At 32.6% G+C, this 24,515-nt stretch overlaps 1 protein-coding gene across 4 annotated transcripts; it reads left to right on the top strand.

The window, feature by feature from the left end:
* The first annotated feature begins 796 nt into the window (after nt 1–796).
* LOC117163516 (uncharacterized) lies at nt 797–24,479 on the top strand. Of its 4 annotated transcripts, none has more exons than XM_033345847.2 (13): nt 797–1,100; nt 1,902–2,288; nt 14,150–14,212; nt 16,242–16,589; nt 16,846–17,140; nt 19,644–19,785; nt 20,734–20,927; nt 21,208–21,850; nt 22,175–22,329; nt 22,431–22,586; nt 22,657–22,795; nt 22,985–23,814; nt 24,042–24,479. In XM_033345847.2, the coding sequence occupies exons 1-13, from the start codon at nt 1,075–1,077 to the stop codon at nt 24,189–24,191; spliced, it is 3,528 nt and encodes a 1,175-aa protein (XP_033201738.2). In that variant the 5' UTR covers nt 797–1,074; the 3' UTR covers nt 24,192–24,479. The 4 variants fall into 4 exon arrangements, with proteins under 4 accessions (XP_033201738.2, XP_033201739.2, XP_076478128.1 ...); XM_076622013.1 differs by having other exon boundaries at nt 799–1,100; nt 22,973–23,814; XM_033345848.2 differs by lacking the exon at nt 14,150–14,212 and having other exon boundaries at nt 798–1,100; nt 22,973–23,814.
* Nucleotides 24,480–24,515: the final 36 nt, after the last annotated feature.

The following is a 24,515-nucleotide window of genomic DNA, read 5'->3' as shown; positions in this document are numbered from 1 at the left end:
AAAAACGCTTAAACGATTGACAGAAATTTCCATTCACGATATACTATTACCATATCGCAAGATAACAAAGAACTTTAAAGATAGAAACCTGTTGCATATTACGTAGTCTACATCGATGGCTTATAGGATACAACGCTATCGAATCTTTTGCAAATTTTTTAACGTACAATTTTACAATTCGGCTAAAAATTCTATGGCAAGCATTTGTTGTCAAATTATTTACATGGAAACTATTTGTTTAGTTTACAGATAAATCACGATAAAACTCGATTAATTAAATTTAAACGACCAAGACTAAAACCAAACTCGCGAAAGAACTCGTATACTAAGCTGACCTCTCTAATTTCACACATTTTATACGATAACAGGACTGTCTCGATAAATAACCGTCTCGTTGCTTTACATTATGCAAAATGTGTCAACGAATATAAATGTTTCGCTGATAATCGGTATTTACAGTTTTGAATCCTGTTTAATGGCGTAACAGTCAACTCGATCCAACGTTTCAATTTCTACTACTTTGCAAACATGAATCCAAATTATTCCGATGTAAATGTGCGCAACGTAAAATAAACAATAAACTAATTTTTTTTTTTTATTCTTGACTGATCCTACGATTACTTTCGTAATCACCGGTACAAATATGTATAACAACAGAAACTAGCAACAGCTACCGAGCTAAAAACACTTGTACGTATGTCTACTAAAGAAAAAGTTGTTGTCAAATTTGAACGCGCATACCTACGACAGTGTTTGTCATTGAGTCTCGTTTCGGAAGTTGGTTCGTTTGACGCGACACTGCATGCTCTCTGTGCAGAGTATTAATATTGAGATTCCCATATACGTAAAATTAGACGTGAAATTTTGAAATTCAGCACTAGATATTTTTAACGAGTATTTGCTTCGATTATTATGGCGATCAACGAAGAACTTAAATAGATGTGAGACTTTGTGGTGACATTTTCTTGTGACACGAAACTATTGTTTCACGAACTTGCGACAACCGGTTGGGCAATTTTGAACTTTAATTACACAAAATATATTGTAATTTATTACGACATATTTATTTCAAGAATGATTGGTATATCATGTTGGCGTGGGTAAGTTTATTATCGTAATGATATTTTAAATACGGAAAACCGTTGTTTACATTTTCATCTACGTAATATAAATGCGCTATTAATTTCAACGATGACAATATGTCAACAGATGCCAATTCGATGCAATCGACACTCGTATATTCTAATTCGTATTCATATAAATATAATTCGTTAATACCTTAGAAAAATGCAAAGTGCCGTTCCTTTCGTTGTTCACTCCGAATTAACGTATCGTTTTTAATACTCTGTCGCTTATTTTTCGTTTGAATTAAAAGTAACGATCGATCGAAACAACGATCTCGAGCGAAAATATCCATTAGCTTGTAAAACACATTGTCAAAACATACCGATTTACAATATCATACTCTCGTATCTGTTCTAATTAATTCTATTATAAAATGGTAAAAACTTGTATACGTACATCCTATATTGATCTACTTATAAACATTTCACATTCTCGAGCGTACCAATAACAAAAAAAAAAAAAAAAACGTTGATAAATGCCGACATTAGTTTTGCCAGAGGTACTTTCGCATCTTTCGTTAATTCCAGAAATAAAAAATCTAAGATTCAAGAGTTTGGTACAATCCTTGGTGATAAAATTTGAAAATTTTAACCGAATCGGATAAAATCCGACAACTGATCTTTCTATTTTACGCGTGGACACATCTTCTCGGTTCTGACATGAAAAATTTCCAAACTCCGTCTAAGAACGATTAGTATATAATAAAGTATAATCGCGAAACTGTACTATCGACGCGTACGAAAAAATAAAATACAATTTCCTGTGTACGTACGTAGTTATTCGAGTCTACAAAGCAAGGATACGCAAGGATACGGAAAATCGTGGCAAGATATGGGTAGTGGGGACCGGCGGGTGGTAATTGCACGACTAGGATTCACAGAGAACGGCGAAGAGGCGGACAGTTGCGTTGTCAGAAGTGTGAGAAGTGAGTGTCGCTACGGCACGAGCACGAGCACGAGCGCAAGCGCCGGTCAATTCGTCGTCAGTTGCGAAAAGCAAGCGAATCAGCTCGATTCGTACGCGTCGCGCTCCAATTTCGTGTTCACAGTGATATTTGGCATCGTGGTGTTCACCTGTCATTTCGTCGAAACTAATCTGCATACGGTCGGCCGATGCGCCACGTGCGCAATGGGTATGATGGGAATGTTCAAATGGCTCAGAAAGTAAGTCTTCTTTTTTATTTTTATAATTTTGCATTTTTATTTTTGCTTGTCACTTAGTGTTGCTTATGGGACAGTGTGTATTTTGATTTGTATGAAACGATCTAGTAATAAACAATTAAAAATATTACGTGTGTAATAGGCTGTAGATAATGTGATAAGTGGAATATATAAACATGTAGTACATAGTTTCGAGACTATTGGTAATCGAATATGCAAATTGTATATTTTTACGTCAGCTTTATCTTTGAAATTGTTTATAGCGGTGATGTTAATTAGAATGCCACTAGATTAGAAACGTGTATTGTTCGTTGGCTACTTTCTAAGAAACTTTTACAACGAACTTGTGATAAACATTTTGGAAAGATCGAATGTCGTAGCATGTAGCCTTTGTACTGTTTTTTTTTTTCTTTTTTGTCAAACGTTCGTATTTGACAGTGTATAGTAACATTATTTTTTTCTTTTTTATTTTATCGTCAATTAATCACATACGAAATCATCTGTCGCTATTTACCAATCGAGTTTCCTGTATATTTTAACGTTGCAAACTTCCTTATACTTTGCAAATATTTAACTGCTCTTCTCGAATTTCCATCGATTACTTAGTTATTGGTGATTTCTCGATTATTACACTGGATGATATAGTCCTACTTATTTCGTAAAGGAACAATGAAATATAACGAAGAGCGTTTTGTACATGTACTTCCATAATTACATCGTCATTGACAGTTTTATAATGTCATTACTAGTAAGGTAACTGTACTTATTGTTTAAGTAAAATATAACGCGGAATGTTTTGCGCTCCTTGTCAAGGCGAAAACGTACTGATACGTTGTTACGTGTATAAACGATATTACTTTTAAATATCGTATTTCGCGTAGTTATCATAAATTTAAAATAAAGGTGACACGACTGAAAACAGTTAAACAGAAAAGATAAAAAATAAGGTTTAAAGAAAATGATTCTTCGAAACGTTCGGCGCAATACAATTCCAACTGTTAGTGTATTTACCGATTAAAGGTCACAGACTTTCAGGAAATTTAAAACTCGAAAGATTGGAAATTAATATCACTGTTTCTGCGAGTGAACGAAATAAATTATTCGAATGACAAGGATGAAGATATTTAATAAATTAAAATCATATTCTATATACTCTACACTTTGTTTATTAAGAATAATAATACGGGTAGAAGACGTTGTTTACACACTCGGAGTAATTTTATATTCGTGATATTTCCAATTTTACGTAATAGAAACTATTACAGCTACGATATAATTCGATCTTTTTTTATTAATTACTTAAGCATAGGAATTTAGTCGTATTACTTTTTTTAACAATATTTAATGATCAAAATATTTAATGATCAGGCGTGATTTTATTTTATTTTAACCACTTTAGTACACATTGCTCGAAGCGTGAAGAGGAAGTAATATTTCCCACAAAACAGAAAAAAGTAATTAACTACTAACAAAATCGCGAGCTGAAAAACTTGATTAACGTCAATGAAAAGTTATTTCGACGAAAGAAAAGTGCTAATAATAACGAGATTGCTTATTACTACGAGTAAAATAATTTCCTGGTATATAGCTTTATTTTTCTTTGAACGATATTATAATTTAAACGCTTTTATATATACATTATTCTGAATTTTAATGTGTTTTACGAATAACGTAAAATTATCAAAGCGTTAATTTCTTTCTTTTCCTACTCTGTCGACAAATACAAAAATTTTATTATACCACGAAACGAAAGATAGAACGAAGAAATCGCGATTTATTTATTGCAACATTTCCAAAATTATGTCTCAACCGGCGTCGCTCGAAAAAGTCTATATCGTCGAACAAGCTAATCCAACAACTGTTTGATCTTTAATTCTTTTTCTCCTAACGTAATCGCGTGGTAAACTGTTGGCCTGATAAGGTTCCTTAAACCGTAATAAACCAGAGATAGAATTATTGCACGCAAACGCTTAAAAGATTTATAAACATCACGATCGCTTATATATAGTCGTATTTTTCCTGAATGATGTGACGAAAGATTTAGTATCATACGCTTCGAGTTTAGAACACGGTATTTTAGAGACATTCATGATGCATGTACGAACATATTTTTGAGTTTCATAAGACGCTGCGACATTAAAGTGTCGAATATTAATTAGAATATCAAGTAGACTAGACCTATGTCGAATATCAATTGGGGCAATAAGTAGACTAGAGACATTCTACGATCATTTGCTGCAGGAACATACTTTTTCAAAATCAGGTACCGATCGTCAAAACAGATACTGATCAAACTGATGGTAATGAAATTTTTCGCATAGTCGAATCTTGTTTATAAAATTTTTTTCCAAATACTTAAGAATAAACTACAAGATATTGTTAACATTATTTTGTCGATTGTTTTATGAATAAAATTATATATTTTATTTCATAAATATTAATATCAATGTTTAATTAAAACTCTTGAATCAAAATGTAATCATTTCTGTCAGTTTTTATATTAGATATAAATTAACGTTTATTAATTATTAGTCTTACAGGAGACAACGTCCAAATTTTCTGTTAATCTTAATCTTCTGATAATAATCGAGGGTCTGTTTTATTTGAGAAATTCTCGAATTAATTAAAAAATAGAGAAAATGTGTCGATCCTCCGTTTAGTAAAAATAAATTCGTGTACGCGTAACTTTTTGAAGATACCATGTAAATTCACGTTTATTTAAGATTAGTGAGGATTATTTAAGATTATTAAGGTTAGCGTCGTTAAACGTAAGCACATAAAGCTGTTAACAGTCGGATTGTTAATGTGACAGTTGTTAGTACGACGCAGTTTTGTATGTTTACAAAGACTCGTTTTAAAGAGTTTCGAAGGTAATTACTGTGCAACTTTTGTTACAATCAATGGGTGCTACGACCTCCTGTGACGCTCATTTACTATAAAAGAAACAATTTTGTAGCAAAGACGCGTACATAAAACGTTTCTTTTCTGTTCAGACGCATACAGTAATTATATCATTTTGCAATTTTTTATTATACACATACATACGTACATGCCCTTTAATTAAGACTCGTCCATTCGATATTTATTTATTTTAATTTCATTTGTCTGTATTAATTTAAATCGTAGTACGTGCGTTATTTTACGAAATACGTACCTTTACGTCCATTACGTGCGTACAAAAAGTCTTGCGCTTTAAGAAAATTATTCTGATTCAAGAAATTACAAACTCTGAAACTTTAATAAAACCGTACTATATTATTTTATACGTGTATTTATATACTATATTAATAACGTTATAACATATGATTATCGATAATACGTCTTGCAAGTCATAAGCAATATTTGTTCGAAAATCTTAATTCGTTGGCGAATATACGTTGTACGACATCGAGGAAAACAAAGTCAACCTTCAAAACGAAAACAAATTTTATGACGCAGTAGACTGTCTAGTTGCTACTCCATAATAGCATATCGTTTCGTCATTACGTATTTCTTGGACGCTTATCCAATGACCGAATTCTATTACGCAACTATTTCTTCCTTCCGTATGAGCGAATGGACGAATTAATTTCGCGCGTTTTACGCGAGGTGGTAAACAACGTGGTATGGACAGTTTCGGTGGAACATACGAAATCGTTACAAGAGAACATGTACATAAGTAAATATTGAATCGTCAAATATCTTCTTGTCAAATATTTTTGCTAAGTTGACAACTACCGAACTGCTATTGTTGGGATCATAGGTGGCCATAATAATTCCAATGAAATTTAATTTAAGTCATTCGACTGTAGAGTATTTCATTTTGATTTATATTCCATACATTTACAATAATGAAGCTCGCTAATGATCTTTACCACGTGAAATATAAAGTAGAAATAAACACGGAGTACTGTAAAATTCAAGAATTTAATCTTAAATCCATGTAAATCGCCTACAACCCAATGATACTAGTTTAAAGTTAAAAAGAGCCAACAATTTACGTTCGAACACTTTGTCGCCCCACGTGCGACAGATGTAATTTAAAAATTGTAGAAAATACTTGTTCGACGAAAGAATTGCTCGATCGATTTGAAAATACTTCGGTATCGCCTGGATTTTCGCTGTTTCTGAAATTGTTCAAAAGTTCGGTAATAAAAAAGAGAATAGGAAGATAAGAATGGCTAGTAGGAAATCCAACGGTAACGTTTTTTTGCGTCAAGTTCTCACTGTTGCTGTCGTATCGAGCAAATCTACCACAGGAAACTGTGTTCAACAAAGTGAGACCACATTGTTTGAACCGACGCGGCGCGCAGTGACAAACGAGCAGTCACTTCTTTCACTGCGTTACAACAATGAATACGATAATTACGGTTACTAAATATATCACACGTGTGACACTTATTACGATTGTTCTGTGTCTCAACCTATATTTGGAGAAAATGGTCCGCTTTTACGTAACGCCGGGTCAGTGAAATTAATTCGACGGAACAGTTCCTCGATGGATAAGCCACCGAACGAAGATTTCGTCTTCAACGAAGAAACGTTTAAATTTCGTTTGGAAGAAATATTTTATATTTTCTGCGTGCCGTAATCGATGATTAAACGTTCATATTGTTATTATTAATATCAACGTTTCAGTTAGGTTTGATTAAGTTTAATTTAACGTTGAACATCACCGAATCGTAAAGTTTGTAAAAAAGAAATCAAAACGAAGGACATGCGAGAACGTACATATCGAGAAGAAAACGAACCTTTGTTCGCGTAGAACGTGCTTGAATGAAAATCGTTCGAATCTGAAAAATGGAAAAAAGTTATAGGTCTATAGATAATATCGAAGAAAGTAATCACTCTGGTAAATCTAGCGTTAAAGAAGATAATCGATATTTGAATAATTATCGATACCTGATATTAGATCGTTGTATCTCGCGTTGAATAAGTATGTGGTTAAAAATTTGCACAAGTAACTTTTAACTAACACAGAAAAGTAGCAGTAAGTAGATGGAATAAATTTGCATCTTTATTACATATCTATGAAGATATTTTCCCGAGGAAAAACATTAAAGAAGAAATGGTTCTGTGAACCAAGCGATTTTTGCATATGAAAGTAATAATAGAAAGAGCTATTTATCGTTAGGTTGAAATTAACATCGTGTAATTGAATGTTAAGTAGATCCAATTAACTATACAAATGTCGGTACTTTCACAAGGAATCCTTGCAATGGAAACTTTCGATAAAAATAAATTCCACCGGAATAGCTTCGCGTTAATTCCCAAACGTTTCACGAGTGATCGAGTTTCCAGGATATGTGCGGAAAAAAGCGTTGGAAATATGGAATTCGCTTTACCAGTTTTTCCTTTTCTTTTTCGCGTCACAGCTCGTACAGGAGAGCATTAGAGTAATTAGAACGCTACGGTTATTACGAAACCCATTAGAGGAAATATTAATATCTACGTAATTTACCATAATTTATTGCTATAACGTAAAACCGATAAGAACATTAATTTCATTTAAAAATACAGATATAAGAGTAAAACATGTGTGAAACAAGAAACAAGCACCTATTATATATTCATCTAAAAATACTCGATCCAATTTTGTATTTTTTACTTATTTTATATCATTTTCTAGAACAGATAACAAGCAAAAATAATCTTCTAAAAAAGCGTGAATTATTAAATTTACGCTAGAATTCGATCACGAAACGATACGTACTTGACGAGAATACGATGGAACCTTCGGTATCCGGTACAGTTAATAAAAAGAACGCTCGTCTCTTCTTCTAGTGATTATTTTATATTTCGAATAGAATGATAACGTTAAAAATAACAAAAAGCAAAATTTAACTTTAATCCAATATCTCTTCACGTACCTCTTTCTGTCTTTAAATCGTACGAATCTTTCACTACCTTGAAATTACGTTGAACCTAGCTTTCCTACCCTGATCTCACTTTCCTTTCCTAAATATCTCAATATAAAAATGTCTTCGACGTTGTACATTTTTGTTACATTCGCCGTGTCATTATCGTTGTCTAACTTTAAGAACGTCCCTCATTTCTTTTCAAAACTTAATATCGTACTTTCTTTCTCGACATTCCTCGTATCCCAAACGTTTCAGACTTTGAGCAGAATCTTAACGTACATTTTGTCCAAGTCAGGTAAAAGTCAAGCGTTTCGCAATGGCATTTCTCGCGATCTCAACGACACGTTACGCATGTCACACGCTAACACTTTTTCTCTGAGTTTTTGGTGCCGATGCCATTTATAAACCGGCGACACGAACATGGTAACCTTCGCCTATAACACAGCTCGTCAACCAGAGAATTATGCTTTATCATAGACATCGCTGCAACCGGTTCCCCTGCTCCAAAACATTCGGATAGACCTGCTGTATTAGTTACGTCACTGGTCCACACAACCGTGAACGTTAACGTGATTATTCGTCGAATTTATAGTTCGTGTTCGATTTCGTGCGAGTTTTGTCTACTCTTGATGTCTCAAGTGGAATGTTTCCGCAGTTTGCTCCGCGCTGTCGAAGTTTCTGCGATGTTTGCAAGCGTGTGAAGTTGTCCAATGTTAGTAGAAAAAGTTTCATTCGAGATGAGTTGTCTGTGATATTTAGTAGAACCAAGTCGATTCTTTAAGATGGATATTGTTTCACAAAGTTCCGTACGGCTGAAATAATCTTCCGCTTCTCAACATTACTTAACTATTCCTTAGAATCGAAATTTTACTTGAGAGAAAATGTTTTTCATAAAGAGTATTATTGTATCTCATAAGATTTCGCGATGTTTTATCAACAGTTATGTACATTTAGCGATATTAAAATTCCTCGTGGTTGATGTCCTTTGAAATTGAAATATCATCCGATATAGTGCGCGTTTAAAATCAAACACTATGCACTTGGAATATCCGTGAAGGCCATTACTCTATAAAATCCCATGGAACTAATGTTCTGTGAAGTTGAAATTCCTTCAACGTCGATACTCTTTGAAAGAGAATTTTTCGTTTAAAACAAAATATCTCTGATACTAACGTTATTAGTGTCAACGTTAATTTAAGGAACTTTTGATATTGTATGTTATGAAGTTAGAATTATCGTAAAATTCATATATAAATTTATATAACTCGTCGCTTAATTTTCCAATGGATCGATGCAAATATATATTAACTATATCTAAAGATACGTATCTACATACAATATAACTCACGAACACGACTCTGAGAAATTAAAATCCTTAGTATTTTTTAAAATGAAAATTCCGTTAAACCGCTGTTCCGTACTACTGAAATTCAATGGAGTTAGTGGTCCACGAAATTAACATCCTGTAAGATCAACAGCCTACGATATTCAGATTCGGGATAATATAAACTCTTTTCGTAAAATTTAAATTTCGACAACGCTGCAAACGTTTTTAATTACGAATATATCATTCTGTCGTATTTATAAGAAAGTTTCAAGAAAGTTGATAAAGCACTCTGTTCCGTAAATGTATTCGTTGATCTAAAAGCTTGCTTCGACATCTTACGTACGATTACAGCGATGGAAAGATTCGATATCAATGAAAGACAACGACCGAACGATCGTGTCATGAAACGTAAAATACGAGGTAGATGCTACATAATGCTAGCGAATAAATAGTTGGATCAAACAATAGACAACGATCGGGCAAAAATAGATAGCCGGACGAGTTTCTCCGTAATACCGTTTGCTTTCTGCTTTGTGAAAATGTCCCGAAAAGTTTCAAGCGTATCGAAGATACGGGTTAATTACGCTCAAAAAGAACGAGGCCTTTTGTGTGGTTTGGAGGTGAGCACAGGTAAACCGTTACCTTAGAATCAACGTAGCTTTACTACGATATAACGACCTCCATTATGCTTCTAACTAAATGATCGTACGCTTACCGGTACCAAGTGTTTTCTACGTAAAATCATAGCAAAACGAAGATTTAGCTATGTACTTTATTCGTCGAATATTCCAAGTGAGAATACAAAAGAGAATACGAAAGATTTCGACCAATTACGTTGTATCGTTCGATGGACAGATGTAGAAGCGGCCAATTTGTTTGAAGCTAACGGAATGTTATAGGAATAAAATTGAGAGAAATAGTAGAAAATAATACCGAGTATCGTACGTCTGGAGAAATTAGAATGATAATTACATTTTTTTACAACGTTTGACTGAAACTCAGGTTTCGTGTCCAACGATGATAAATTCTATCGTAAAATAATATGATTAATATGTTTGCGATAAACTGTTATATTTTATTCGCGAAAGTTACATTCACCTTCGAACTTGAAACCAAACTCTTCGATTTTACTCATTGTCAATTGTAAGAGATAAAATTTCCTCTTTTCAGTAGGATTAGTCGATTTTCGAAATAGTAAATTTCATTGCTAGTGTAAAATATACCGTATAAATACATAGTGAAATATTTGTAATATTATTATTTCGATTCTTAATATCAGGAGCGATAGCAGTATTCGCGTTACACCGTCTTACAAGTTCATTTTAGCGTTCGTATTTGCGTTTGTCTTGTGACAAATTCGCGAATCATCTTATTTCACATATTCGCATTACATAATTGCTGCTAATGAAACTGTGACGATGCGGATCTGAGAATAGCGGCAGGTCAGTTCTCGCTGCACAAGCACACAATAAGGGTTTATTAAGCATACTAATATACCATATGCTTTCTCTGTTAATAGTTATGTCGTCATATGGACGACGAGTACATAGACATCGGTAGTATTAATTTAAAGCGCAAGCTAAAACGTTACGTCCTGTTTCTTCGTTGATCGTGTTAAACTATTTTAAGAAATCGTATCACCGCAGTTCTTACTTTTTTTTTTAATGAACGATAAAGATTGCATAATATACGTTGATATTTAATAAGAAATTGCAGATTGAAAGCGACTGATATTCGTTTTGATATCTGTTTGAACGTTACGTTTAATGTTAGTAATCGTCGATTGTGCAATCAGTCTGATAATGAATATTTATCGAATTTGTCAACAGTATAAATAAGAATTTATGTATATCAAAGTTTTAGTATTTTAATATAATCGACAAACTTTAATTAAAATGAAACATTATTTCACAACGTTCGCACACTGGCTAACGATTCTAACGTCTAAAAATTTCGTTTTACTGCTATGAGACGTGGCTGATGGTCTTTGAGATTGATCTTTCGAACTATCGAGTACCGATACACTTACTATCAAAGTAAGATTTCACAAAAGGCAGCATATTACACAAATAATTTTCTTATAACATATAAATTTTCAAGTCAAAATATTTATTTCAGATTGTCAACAAACTAGTTATAATTTAAAAAAAAATATATAGACACAACTCGTCGCCTAGTTTATTAGCCGAAGATACGTGAAATGCGGTCATAGGATGTGCAGTATTTGTATTTAATTTTCTTATTCTGTCATGATTAATCTGCACCACGTAGACAAAATATGTATCGAGCACATATCTTTCGATAATTCGTAGAAAAATGCAGCTATATTTATCGCTTATTTTACGACACTTATTCCCTTTTATTTCTTTGAATGATTTTGATTTAATATATCGCAAATAATGTCACGATAAATTTATCGATATAATCGTGTAAATGTCTCATATAAGTGCAGAAAAAGTAAACTCTTTGTTACAATACCTGGAGCGTGAAACGATCTTTACCAAAATTAACGGCGAATCTTTCATTTCTCGGGTTATATAAAAATACGAATTTGCATAAAAATCCGCAACCCAATTAGAAATTTTGCTCATTTTTCATTTACTCCTTGATATCTATTTCTAACGAAAATTATTATCAAATTAAATAATCATTAAACTATCATAACGTTCAATGATTTGATATCGTTCTCAATAAACAGTCGCTAGTATTTAGCTTTAATTAAGCGAGTATATTCAAACGAAGTGAATCACGGAAGCGTACTACTTTTGCTAGCGTTCTCGCTAGTTAGTAGATTACAGTTTATCAGATTGCATTATCGTTACGTCTGTATCTTACCTATCTTCATCCGGCGTTCCTGATTTCACCGGCATAGAAATAGACGTAAAAATTGCTACTCTGTAAATTGTGCACGTTGTTACGATTCGTATTGAATTTCAAAGAAGAACGATATCCATATGTAAGTCCTTGTACGAATCACGAGATAAAGTGTTTCGGTTACCTTCGAGTGTAAATTAGAGAGTCTTAATTATGCTTCGACTTGTGTTCATCGATAAAACCATGAAAAAACTTTATGGACGTTAGTATCGATAAAGTTCGTTAGGTTATCGCTACTCACTTTCCGATTTTATCGGTCGTTCAATTAGTCTTTCGTTTAAGATCGATTACAACTTAAACGATTCGTAAAATTGATCGATCAATTAAATCGTCTATAACGATCAAAGTATATAGATATTGTAATATTATACATTGTATTTATAAAAAATGTAACGAGTTGATTTCAATCAAATGAAACGTAGAGGCAACGTAACAATTATCGACACCGTTTACAGAAGAATAAGTTCAACACTAATAGGGTCAATTTTAACCACTCGATGTAACCATTACGCAGAGTTTAATTAATTGTTCCAGCAATTGGTCGCAGGGATTTCTTAACGAAATCCTGTTTAATACTTAAATTCAATTGAAGAAATTACCGTTTACGCTTGATCTCGTCAATTGCGAGTACGTCTACTTTCCTAGCTACGCAATCTTATAACTGGATAACTTTAAATAATAATAATTTTAAATAATAACTATCGAGTCGTCTTCAACGTTTCTGTGGTATTTGTTATATCTGGATTTAACGTCACAAGTACAATGGCTCGTAAGAACATTTGATTAATTAACAGAGAAAATTTGTATGAATGAAACTTTTTTCATTGGCACACGGCTATCGTGATTGTATCGATAAAATTTGAAACCAAGCCAAAAATGTATATAGAGATTGCGAGATATTTAACGTAAACACACACTTAGCGTTAGTAAAAAAAATTGGCATACAACATGGGATCGTGATCCTCAACATACATATGCCTAATTAACGCTAACGATCACTCACTATGTATGCATATATAGTGGCTTGATGCAGCGAATAGTTCAAAGCTGTGAGAATTTTCAAGTCTAATCAAATTTTAATAATAAAATTTGCTAAACTTGCCCGGTAAAAATTATTCTATTTAAAAGCCCAAATTCTATGTTTACTAGATCGCGAAACATTCGTTTTAAGCTGTCATTCGGTTTTTCGCTCTGTTAACGAATACATCACTAACGATATGTAAACCGGAAGGAAGGAAGAAGCGCAGGAAAGAGAACAGAGTAAGAAACGAAATACATAATCGTGTCGGCAGTGTGGTTGTTCTACGATCCATGAAAAAGGAATCAGAGAAAGTACAAGTTCGTGGAGCCTGGAATTTCGCGGGCAAAAAACAGATATAAACTATTTACTTTCCGTAATGCTTCGGCTTTTTGCCATTCGAGTCGTTCCACTAACCTCTCTAGCTCTTTGAATCGTAACAGAATAAAATTGACGGGTCTATTACTTATCTTCCCTCTGAGGAACGAATTTTAATTTTAATATTATTAATAATGTCTTTAAAGTGTAATTAACATCACCTATGATATTGCCAATTTAAGATCTACAGTTTATTTAAATATCTCTGATTTCAAAAGTATTTAAAAATGTTACGATATTTGCTAATAATATTTCTAATTTGATATCTAAAATGTAGTTCAATTCTTACGGAAATTTTCTTATATCTAGAGATAACGATTTTCTGGTTACCGATCGATCGAACGAATTTCACGTGCTTAACTCGGTTTCTAATTCTTTTCCATTGCACGCTGCCAATTCAATGACACGAGTGTATATATTTTTTCAGAGATACCATACAAAGAGATCGAAACGACTGGAATTTAGCTCAAAAGCAGAACGGCCTCAATAAGTAAGTTTTACATTATATTTGGCTGGCTCAGAATTATAACGATGTAAGTCAAAATTTTAAGAACATTAGTTATTTTACAATCGTTAAAAGAATTGGTCGTTCAATTTGATAATTAACTAGGTTCTAATTTCATTCTGTATTGCAACGTGATTCCTTAATTTTAAAAATATATGCGTATGTATGTGTGTGTGTGTATAGGGTGAGAAATTGAATGTTTTTATAGTAATGAAAATAAAACAGCTCGATTTATAAACAACAGCGCTGAACTGACTTACACTACTATGATTTTCAGCCCGCCATTTGATGCCTTCCTAAAAAATCTTTGCTTTTAATTTATTGAATTATTAAAAAAAAAAATGATAGTGGGCAGACATCGTATCTTTTTGGTATTGTACGTTTATTCGCAGATAATACGAACATGTGACACATGCATTACACGATCTAAGACTACAACATGTGACACTTGTAAAAGTTTCACATTCGATAGAATAGAGGTACTCACCGACATATGTTGCTGCAATGTATGGTATAATATATTCAAAGGTATACAGTATTCGTATTTTTCTTCTTAAAAGTTCAATGTTAGGTCAGGTTCCGGCTCGTTGTGATATGTTAAACCTCACTGAACACGAGAAAATAGCGATCATTATCACCACACCTACCGTGGAAAATCGTTTAGCGATTGTAGTTGTCCGACGACTACAGACCGTATTGATGCTGTTTACTGCTTAGGACTTCCAAATTTTCACCAAACCACTACTACGTAGTTCATAATCATGTAATAATCCATTTTATTCGAATGTCATTTGATTCAAATCAATATCGTTCACTTTTTAAAAAATGCAATATAATTTTTGAAGTGTTGTACTAGCTTGCATCACGAAATAAATAGACTGCTCGAATTCAAAATTGCAACGTACCAATCACAATACGAGATATTCGGTGATGACTAATAGCGCATCTTAGAATGTTTTTATCGATATACGATCGATAATTCGATCCAGTATACACGTTAACAACACTAGTGCCACCACGAATTTAGTTTGAAGGATACATAACTATTAAATGTAAAACAGAATTTGATTACTTTGATTTACAAAATGACAGACAGAGTGAAAAGCCATCAAGGATCGAAATACAATCGCAGACAGACCGTCAGGTAAGTGCTACATTTTCCGCGCGAAAGCAATAAACGTCTTAACCTATTTTATCGTGTATATCGTAAAGAGAATTCAAACTGACAGCATCCACCGTGGTTCTTCTAATCGACATCGTGCCATATTTAATTTCTTGGAAGGTTGTAGTATTTTCTAGTTTCTAAGCATTATCATTATCACTCAAACTTACTTTGTATATTTAAGTGGTATATCGATTACACTTTGGTGTCACATGATGTTATTGTTACTATCCTTTAGAAACATTGTCTGTCTTTTATTTTATGATTATCGTTTGTTATGTGTGAATTTTTCGTGTTGTCTCAAAACAGTTACGCTTGTGAAAGGGTTCTCAACTTGGCTAATATAAGTAAGGTGTTGATACTATTGTAATATTTGTTACAATATCAATTAATCGATTAAAATTAAAATATAATATTATACGGTATGCTATGTGATGTGATGTAACGTAGGTTAAAAATGTCAATAAATGTATATGAAATTTTAAAATTGTAGAGAAAGTCAAGTAACTTGATTTTATTAATTAAAAAGCAGTGTCTCTTAAAGTGTCCGTAGATATTGAATATTTTGTTAGACAATATTTCAGTTACATAATTGTCTTTTTGCCTAATATTATAGTAATAATTTCGTAGTATTAATTTGTGACTTGAATTAAAAGAATTAAATTTTCGGAATAGTAGAATATTTTAATGTAGTAAAGCGTTATTGTACTCATTTTTATTGAAATACGTAGATATATTTTTAAGTGTTTATAATTGATAGATTATTAATAAATACAATTATGGAATACAACATTTCTTTTTCGAATACATTACTCTAAATGTTACTTATAATATTTTTACTTCTGTTTTTAGCGAATCTTATCGTAATGCTCTTCAAGCTTTCATAGATCGAAGACGAATCTCCGACGACGTGGACATCGAAGCACCTTGTAGTCCCGATAAGAAAAGGGCAGACTTTTTGTCAAAAAATAATAACAATAAATCCGACAATGAACGAAACTTACGAGAATCGAAATCGATCGTACCAGGTGTACCGCATGTATTAGCTCCTGAGATTTTTGAAATTGGATGGGTAGCGGGCACGGAAGATCGATATCTGGAATTGATTTTTGCAGAATGGCAAAATACACGAGTTTCACTGAAGAGGCATTCGCATCCGGAATGCAAAGATGCTGTGAAAGCGGATTTAGATGTGCTTTCGTACGTACCGATCGATACTCTATAAAACGATTGACTTTTATCGATACGTTTCTATCATTTTATTCTCAAAAATATGAATTTACGTAAAGCAGTTTATACATGTTGTACGTTTTACGATCTTCACAACTGACAATTTAAAAAAGAAAAATAATGAATAGAGTAATTTTCGTGAATAATATCAAACGAGACAAGTGGAAACGATACATAAGCATTATCTTCTCATTTTCACTTTTGTAATATTTATGTTTCTGTTTAGGGAGATTCGACACCCTAACGTGCTATTGTTAATGGCCAGTACCTTCACAGACGATCATGGCTTGGTCTCTATTTTCGAATCCATCGATTGTACCCTCTATCATTACATGCACGATCAGGGTGAACGAATATCCATACAAGGCATTGCGAAATGCGGAGGAAGACTGTCCGATGCTTTAAGACATTCTCACATGCGCGGATACGTGCACAGTGCCATCAACTCGCATTGCGTCTATTTGGCTTCTAATGGTGTCGTGAAACTAGGTGGATGGGAACTGGCCATGCATATCAACAGTGTAAGCGAACATATTCATCTTTTTATGGTGATGTATGACATACGTTGATTAATTACTTTGGTATTAATTACTTAGTCAATATTTTTATAACATGGCTCATTCGTTCCGTGTTATATCGGAACCGTACTTTCAGAATACCGTGTTGTAAGAGGATTGGGTGTACTAATAAATATCTCATCAATGACGTTTAACGATATCGATATAACTTATGTTTCTAACATTTCTGTAATGTGAGTTAAAAGTGTTAGTGGCTGACTTGCGCGTAAATAATCCTCCAGAAAATGTCTCCTTAATATTACTAGCGCGTAACACCTCAAATAGAATTGTAAAACTTAGGATCTATATTTATTTTCTACTACATTATTTCGACGGATATTATTTGCCATTCTTTGACGATCTTATCTCGTGAACTAAAATCTAAGAATAGAACAATGTAAAATCAGAAATCAAGCATTGTTTCAAAATTACATTTACTTTATTGTAAAACGTGAAGTCTCTAGCCGCCTAAAATGCTCGTTGATGTAATCGCAGTCAAAAAAAATCTTAGTCGATCAATTTTTCTTTCCAATCACTTGGCTCTTTCTCAATTGGTATTCAAGTAACTATTTCATATTTATTGTCAAAGAATAATAATTTACCTATCAACGAAACCTGCATCTCATAAGTGAATTTTTAATAAATTGTTAAACCAGGTTGCATTAAAGCATTTCGATAAATCTTTGCGCTGCACATTCTTTCGCGGACAACGAAGAAATTGATCGTCATGGAAAAATAATGATATGGCGAATTACTCGTTCGTCATCGGACGAAATTAATTGAAAATAATCCATACGTGTCGAACTGTTGTGCAGACTGTATTTTGCAAGGTGTGACTACTTGACAGTTTTTTTTTTCTTTTTTATAAATCCTCGGGAATTAATTCATGCAAACTATTTGTGAACAAATATCAGCGTGTTACCTCTTCGCACAATGTGAATTGACTTTCACAGAGCCAGCAGCAATTATTCTTTTCTGCGTGAATTCTTTTCTGCGGGTTATTAACGAAAGAAAGAACCTGGTCGCAAAGAACAATAAAGGTAAAAAGTCGTGTGTTGAAAGTTGGTTTCACTATTGCGAGTTAACGAACTGATTATGATGCGGTAGATCGAGGATCGATGAAAAATATAATAATTCACACGTTGCATAAGTATACTAGCGAGATTTCGGCTATTTCAGTGAAAGGATTAAACGCTGATCAGATTTCATATCCATTAAATTACAATATATGTGATTTATTTTATAACGCGACACGTGTGTCGTATAGTGATATTTAATATCTTTTAACTAATATTATATGCTCTTTCGTATCCGATTTTTACTTTATACTTACAAAATCTTGATCAATTCGAAATGTGAAAAAAAAAGGTTCTTCCGACATACGCGAAATCCCCTAATTATCATTTCGTGAACTACACACAGCTGACATTAAGTATAACGTCATATCCGTTTTTTCATTGACGCACCCAACAGTATTTCGTAGCAGGAAATTGTCGGCATCGCTTCTCACCAAATGTTCAATTTTGAATAAAGTCACTGTACCGTAACACTGTTAATTACGTTCAGCGGATGAAACATGGAAATTCACGATAATCGTAGGTAGCGGATAGCTGAATCTGTCGTGTACATTATTTTTGAACACATGACTCAATCCAAATTCATACACTGTTTTTCTCATCCGTGTTTGTGTTTCACCATAAACAGAACACTTAATATATCTTTTAATTTTTCAACTAAGAGCATGTCGATATTTCCAAAATATTTTATCGTTGAATTCCCGGATATCTAAAAAACTCCACTTAATTAGCAACTTACGTTTATATGGATACTTCTTTGTAGTAAAGTGCTAGAAAACGTGATTTTACCATTTACGTACTATGTACTTTAGGTATTATGCCTAAAATCAGTGTTGCAGATATTTTTACGAAGAGAATTATACTAGAATGTGCGTGTGCTTATGTGTGAATCAAGTAGCTCTAACATACACGCGAACGTTTCAATAGATTCTGTGAATTTTGCACAATCTTCCGTCTCGATTCGCGCTCGGTTCCCACGGATATTTTTTACAGCAACGCCTAATGTTGCAATGTACGCGCATATTATAATGTAAAGATACTTTACGAAACGAAAAACATCTTAATATAACTTTAAACATACGTACAGATATATAATAATAATACAGATATATAAAGTGATACATATACAGTAAGATATATACAGTAATACAGATATATAAAAGTTTTAGTTAGTAATACAAAATAAAGAACAGCCGATAGACTTTAAAGAGATACGAAATATTTTGTAACCGTATAAAGATATCTTATATAATATACGCCAGTGTTTTTCTTTTTTTACAAATATAACATCTACTTTCTCGAATACGCAATTTATGTATATACAAGTGCCATTGAGAAGCATTTTTATCAACTTTCTTTTGACAAGATTGTATTTTTTAATTTTACTATAGCCAAAACCAGAGAGAGAATACGAGGAACGTTTAAGAAACGAGATTTTTCACTGGCAAGCGCCAGAACTTTTTCACAGTTACGAACCATATAAACAGAGCGATGTATACGGACTGGCTTTATTGATTTGGGAAATGTGTACAAGTAAGTGTCGAATCAAATCAGATGGATCGAATCGTCGATCCTTCTTCCACTATTATTTTTTTCTTTTTTTTTTTTTACAATACGTTCAATTCGTACAACGATCCGAAACGAGTTTTGTGTATTCGAAGAATTTCATACGCATCATACGATTTCTTCGCCTGAATCTGAACGATTAGGAGATTAACTTTTCAACCAGAAACGCCACCAACGACTCGATATAAAAATGAAACAGGTTTAGAACGAATAAGGAAACGAAATCACGTTCACTGAGATTTCAATAGTTTTAAACGAACGGCGTGATTTTCGTGGCACTGCGTTTATTAGACGCGATAAACGAAGTTTCGCAACTATTTCAAAATATTTATTTGTAATAAGCAGGATAACATACGCGCGTATGATGCACGTTTGCTTTTTAATTATAAGTGAAATAGCAGCAACCATATCTGCGTCTCTTATATTTATAATTAATATGTATATCATAATTTTATATTAGATTGGATTAATTAAGATCTACTGGTGCAGTGTGTAGTGCAATCGATTACGTTAAGAGCGTGGCAAATGGCAGCGTACGTGGAGAATGTTTAAACTTAATTTTCTCAAGAACGAAGCTGCAAGCGTATATTTTCGTTTTATTTTTTCATAAGGAATCCATCTATGTAAATCCGATTGTACTACCTGTACAGAAACACCCTGCAGTTTAATGCTTTCTATGTCGTTATTTTTTCTTCACATTCTAAAAATTAAAATTCGATTTTCTTAGATATATATCGTCTGAAATTTGTACATCCTTCGTTTTTTGTATAAAAGCAAAAAAAAAAAAAAAATCCTCCGAAAGCTTTTCTCTGCAACGACTAATTTTAGTCCTCTTATCGTACATTAATAAATATCCGTATGCGTAAAATTATGAATTGGTTGATAAGAAAATATTGATCTTCGATTAATAAATAGTGCATGTACCATGGAGTGGACATAGTAAAGCAGACGTGGAGAGACAGTACGTGCATTGGAAACGTGGTGTTATTATGGATTTATATGATTTTCCACCATTGTTGAATAATTTACTAGACGCTGGACTACAATTAGATATTAATAAAAGGACATTGGATATGGATAGAATGCGTAGATTTCTGCAGAGATTGGAGGTACGTTTCTGTAGAAAAAGAAATTTAGATTTACACTTCATTAAAATATTAAATCTCGTGACATCTTATTTAATTCAGAAATATAGTATCAATGAAATTTGTTATTAGGTAATTTGAAAAATTATATAATATCGATCTAATTTGGTACATTTTTACATGTCCATTAAATTTCAATAGATACGATAGAGGAATTTTATTTCTGTGCAGTTTTCACTTTTAAAAACTCTAAGATCCTTGTAGATGCCACGAATTTCTATCGAACATGTATCATCAATTTTAGACGCAATACGAACATGAAGAGCCAATTTATGTCGACCAATACGCGAACAATAATAACGAAGCTGAAAATATTTATATCTTGCCAATAAAAAAATCTCCCATGAAAAATAAGGGTCCGAAACTGACGAAAAGCGTTTCAACCAAACAGTTATCTCGTTCCGTGATAAGTCCAGATCCTTCATTGAGGCAACATTCGTATTCAAGAAAGTCAATATCCAAGCAAAATGCAAATCAAAAAGTAACACCTGATATCGAAGAAATAAATTTCTCTGCTGACGATGTTAAAGGCAATACTAGAAACGATATAGAGAAAAATACGAACACTTTTAGCAATTTACAAAATAATTATAAGAAGATTAACCATCCGACTACTAACGAAGAAGTGTCAAATATTCGAAATGAAGAATTTAATGTACAAGAAATTTCGCAACCGTGGAACAATATTTATAGAAAAGTCAAAGCACCGCAGGAAGCAACGGAGTCTAGAACAACGTCGGTTTATTCCTCGCCATTGTTACAATCTTCAGACGATGAATCCTACAAAGACGCAAGAACTAACTTAAAACAACTGAAAGAAATATTGGCAAATAAAAGGCAATGTTTCTTCTACGGCAGCCAGTCGTCACATACATCTCCAAATATAAGTACGTATACATTTTTTATTTGTATTATTTGAAAAATGTTTCGAGATCATTTGGAATCTGATAAATACAATGGTAAAAGAGCTATAATTCCTTTCTGCAACTAGGAAAATTAAAAAGACGAATCAAAAAATTGGGAGTATTTTTATTAGATTAAGAAAGTGAATTAAAATTCTAATAAAAGTTTAATAATTCTTCCGAATGTATGTTCCCATTGTTATTTATTAATTTTTAAAAGATGTAAAGTTACAAATACAATACTTACTTACAGTACTTTATGTAGTACAATACAGTACTTTATGTAGTTTTTTAATCATTTTAAATCAGGTCCGACCAGTAAAATGCTCATTAAAGTAAAAAGCAAGGATTACGAACCACATAAGCCAGCTAGCCACAAAACTAGCTTAGAACCAAAATACAGTAAATCTCCTAATCAGTATAATCCGACTTACATGAAGTCAACGTTTCAACAATATCGTAAGGTACAATTTTCTTTAAAATTAGTTTAAGATACTCTGGGCTCTATTAGATCGTTCTTCGACAAGTAACATTGAATCTCATTATATTCTAATATATGCTACAGATTCCCTATTTACATACTCCTGAGGGCATTAAGGGTGCAATAATACAACCACAAGTATTGAATTCCAACCCACAAACCTTCTTCGAAACATCTTTATGGAGAAAGGAGAAGTTAATTTGCTTATCTAAAATGAGAAAAATGCATACCGATGAATCTGTAAGAATTTATATTATTTTGTTTTTGAAAATCCTAGAAATCTTTACGATTGTATACTTTATAATTACAGCCACGCTACCTTGCAGAACAGATAGACGATAGCGATACTATTTCCACTGAAGCTACGATTAAAAATCAAACAGAAAAATCAACAGAATCGGTTTCTATCAACAACAATGTTACTTACGTCATAAAGAAAAACTCGGAAGGTAATAAATTAATCTAGTAAAAATAAAATATTTTTCTAATCTTCTTGTCTCAGGCTGAAATAATACTATTCCTGTTTAAGTAGTTTTGGAAAGTTATTATTATATTATAATGTTCTAAAATTTATAACATTTTCTTATCTTTAGTGTAACAATTAATCTTTATGATAAAACGATTAGTCACTAAAACAGAAACCAGCCTGGGAGGATCTGACCAAGTATGCGAAAATATAAACAATTCGACGTCGGTCACTAGTCTTCAGAGCGAACCCTTGCAAGTCTTAAAAGATGCTTTGGACCGAGCTACAAAAATTGTGCGCTCCGTTACTCCAAATAGTAACGATTCGTGTCCGTCTCCTACATTTAAATACTCTTGTGGGGACTTTGAAGTAACTTTGGGTGATAATCAAGCCAAGAAGGATATTTTCGAAAATCTGTACGATTTACAAAATAACAGCGACGACGAGGAAATTAGCGATATTGAATGGTCAACGACAAAAGACAAATTATTTTTGTTCGATAAGTCTAATGTAGATAACCCGATGATTAGCAATGAAACACAAAGCGAGTCTAGTAATAATAATGGCGTTAGCCTTACCAATATTGAAAACTACAGCCATTCATACGACACAACGATTAACAGAAATTTTGCTTGCGAATCAATTGCTGAAGTGTCAAATGAATTCAACGCTTCGTACATTGATACAATATCAGAAGAAAAGGCTGAATCTTTAGACAATAAAGTAACTAGTATTAAAGAAAACGCCAAAGCCTCCGAAACTGCACAAAAGTCTGAAATACCTGTTCAGGAAAGCGATGTCGAAACTAAGATAGAAATTAAGCAAAATGAACAAAAGTCTGCTATGAAAAATCTTGATTTTATGAACGATACTACGAAATACAGAAACTGCAAAACGTGTCATCACAGTAATTTACCAAGGCGGCGTTCTTTACCAGCAACATTGAATCAATTGAGAATAGTTAACAACTCGGCCTTAGGGAAATTACCTATACGCAGAGGGGTAAGCTATTTATTCGATAAAAGCTGTAGTACGCTATATATGTACTGCATATGCTTTAAGCATTTATGCAATTAATTATTTTGTTTATTATTAATTAATAATATAAATAAAAAGAAACATTCATATAAAAATGCAATAAAGCAGATATTAAAAGCTATTGTGTTTTCAACAATAATTAATAGAAATGCATTAAATGACAAATATTTACCTTACTTATATTGTTACAGGATATTGACAATACCGTCATAGCAGACAATACCACCGAAGATTTATACATAGACGACGAATTTGGTGATGAATTAAACATAAATATGGTTTTGTTAGATGATAGTTTATTACTTAACGAGGATTTCTTATCCGAAATATCGGAGCTATAGAATACTATAAAATAATAATTATCAGTTACGTTATTCTAATACTGCTAATAATTTATTATACTTTACTTTTAAAAAATATAACTAATATTACATAGTTATGAAGTTCCAATTCAGTTGGAATACACGGTATCGACAAATAAACACTTACTTTATATTCGTTTTCAAAAAATATTCGTATATTTTGCATTTTGACATGTGTACGACAGTTAAAACATAACTATGTATTTCTTCTTCGTGTAAAATATATCATTAAGTACTGTAAAGTACGAATACACACACAGTAATATTTTTCATATATAACATAAATGTAAATAATAAATACCA

This window comes from Bombus vancouverensis, chromosome 10, assembly GCF_051014615.1.
Source record: "Bombus vancouverensis nearcticus chromosome 10, iyBomVanc1_principal, whole genome shotgun sequence".
Classification (NCBI taxonomy): Eukaryota; Metazoa; Arthropoda; class Insecta; order Hymenoptera; family Apidae; genus Bombus; species Bombus vancouverensis.
This window is presented reverse-complemented; position numbering and strand designations above follow the sequence as displayed.

Bases quoted from the DNA above. Each gene is read 5' to 3' on its own strand.
- LOC117163516 (XM_076622013.1), top strand. From the start codon at position 1,075: ATGATTGGTATATCATGTTGGCGTGG. The intron at 14,213-16,241 runs GTAAGTTTTACA...TTCTGTTTTTAG, and splicing joins AAGCAGAACGGCCTCAATAA to CGAATCTTATCGTAATGCTC. The intron at 21,851-22,174 runs GTACGTATACAT...ATTTTAAATCAG, and splicing joins ACATACATCTCCAAATATAA to GTCCGACCAGTAAAATGCTC.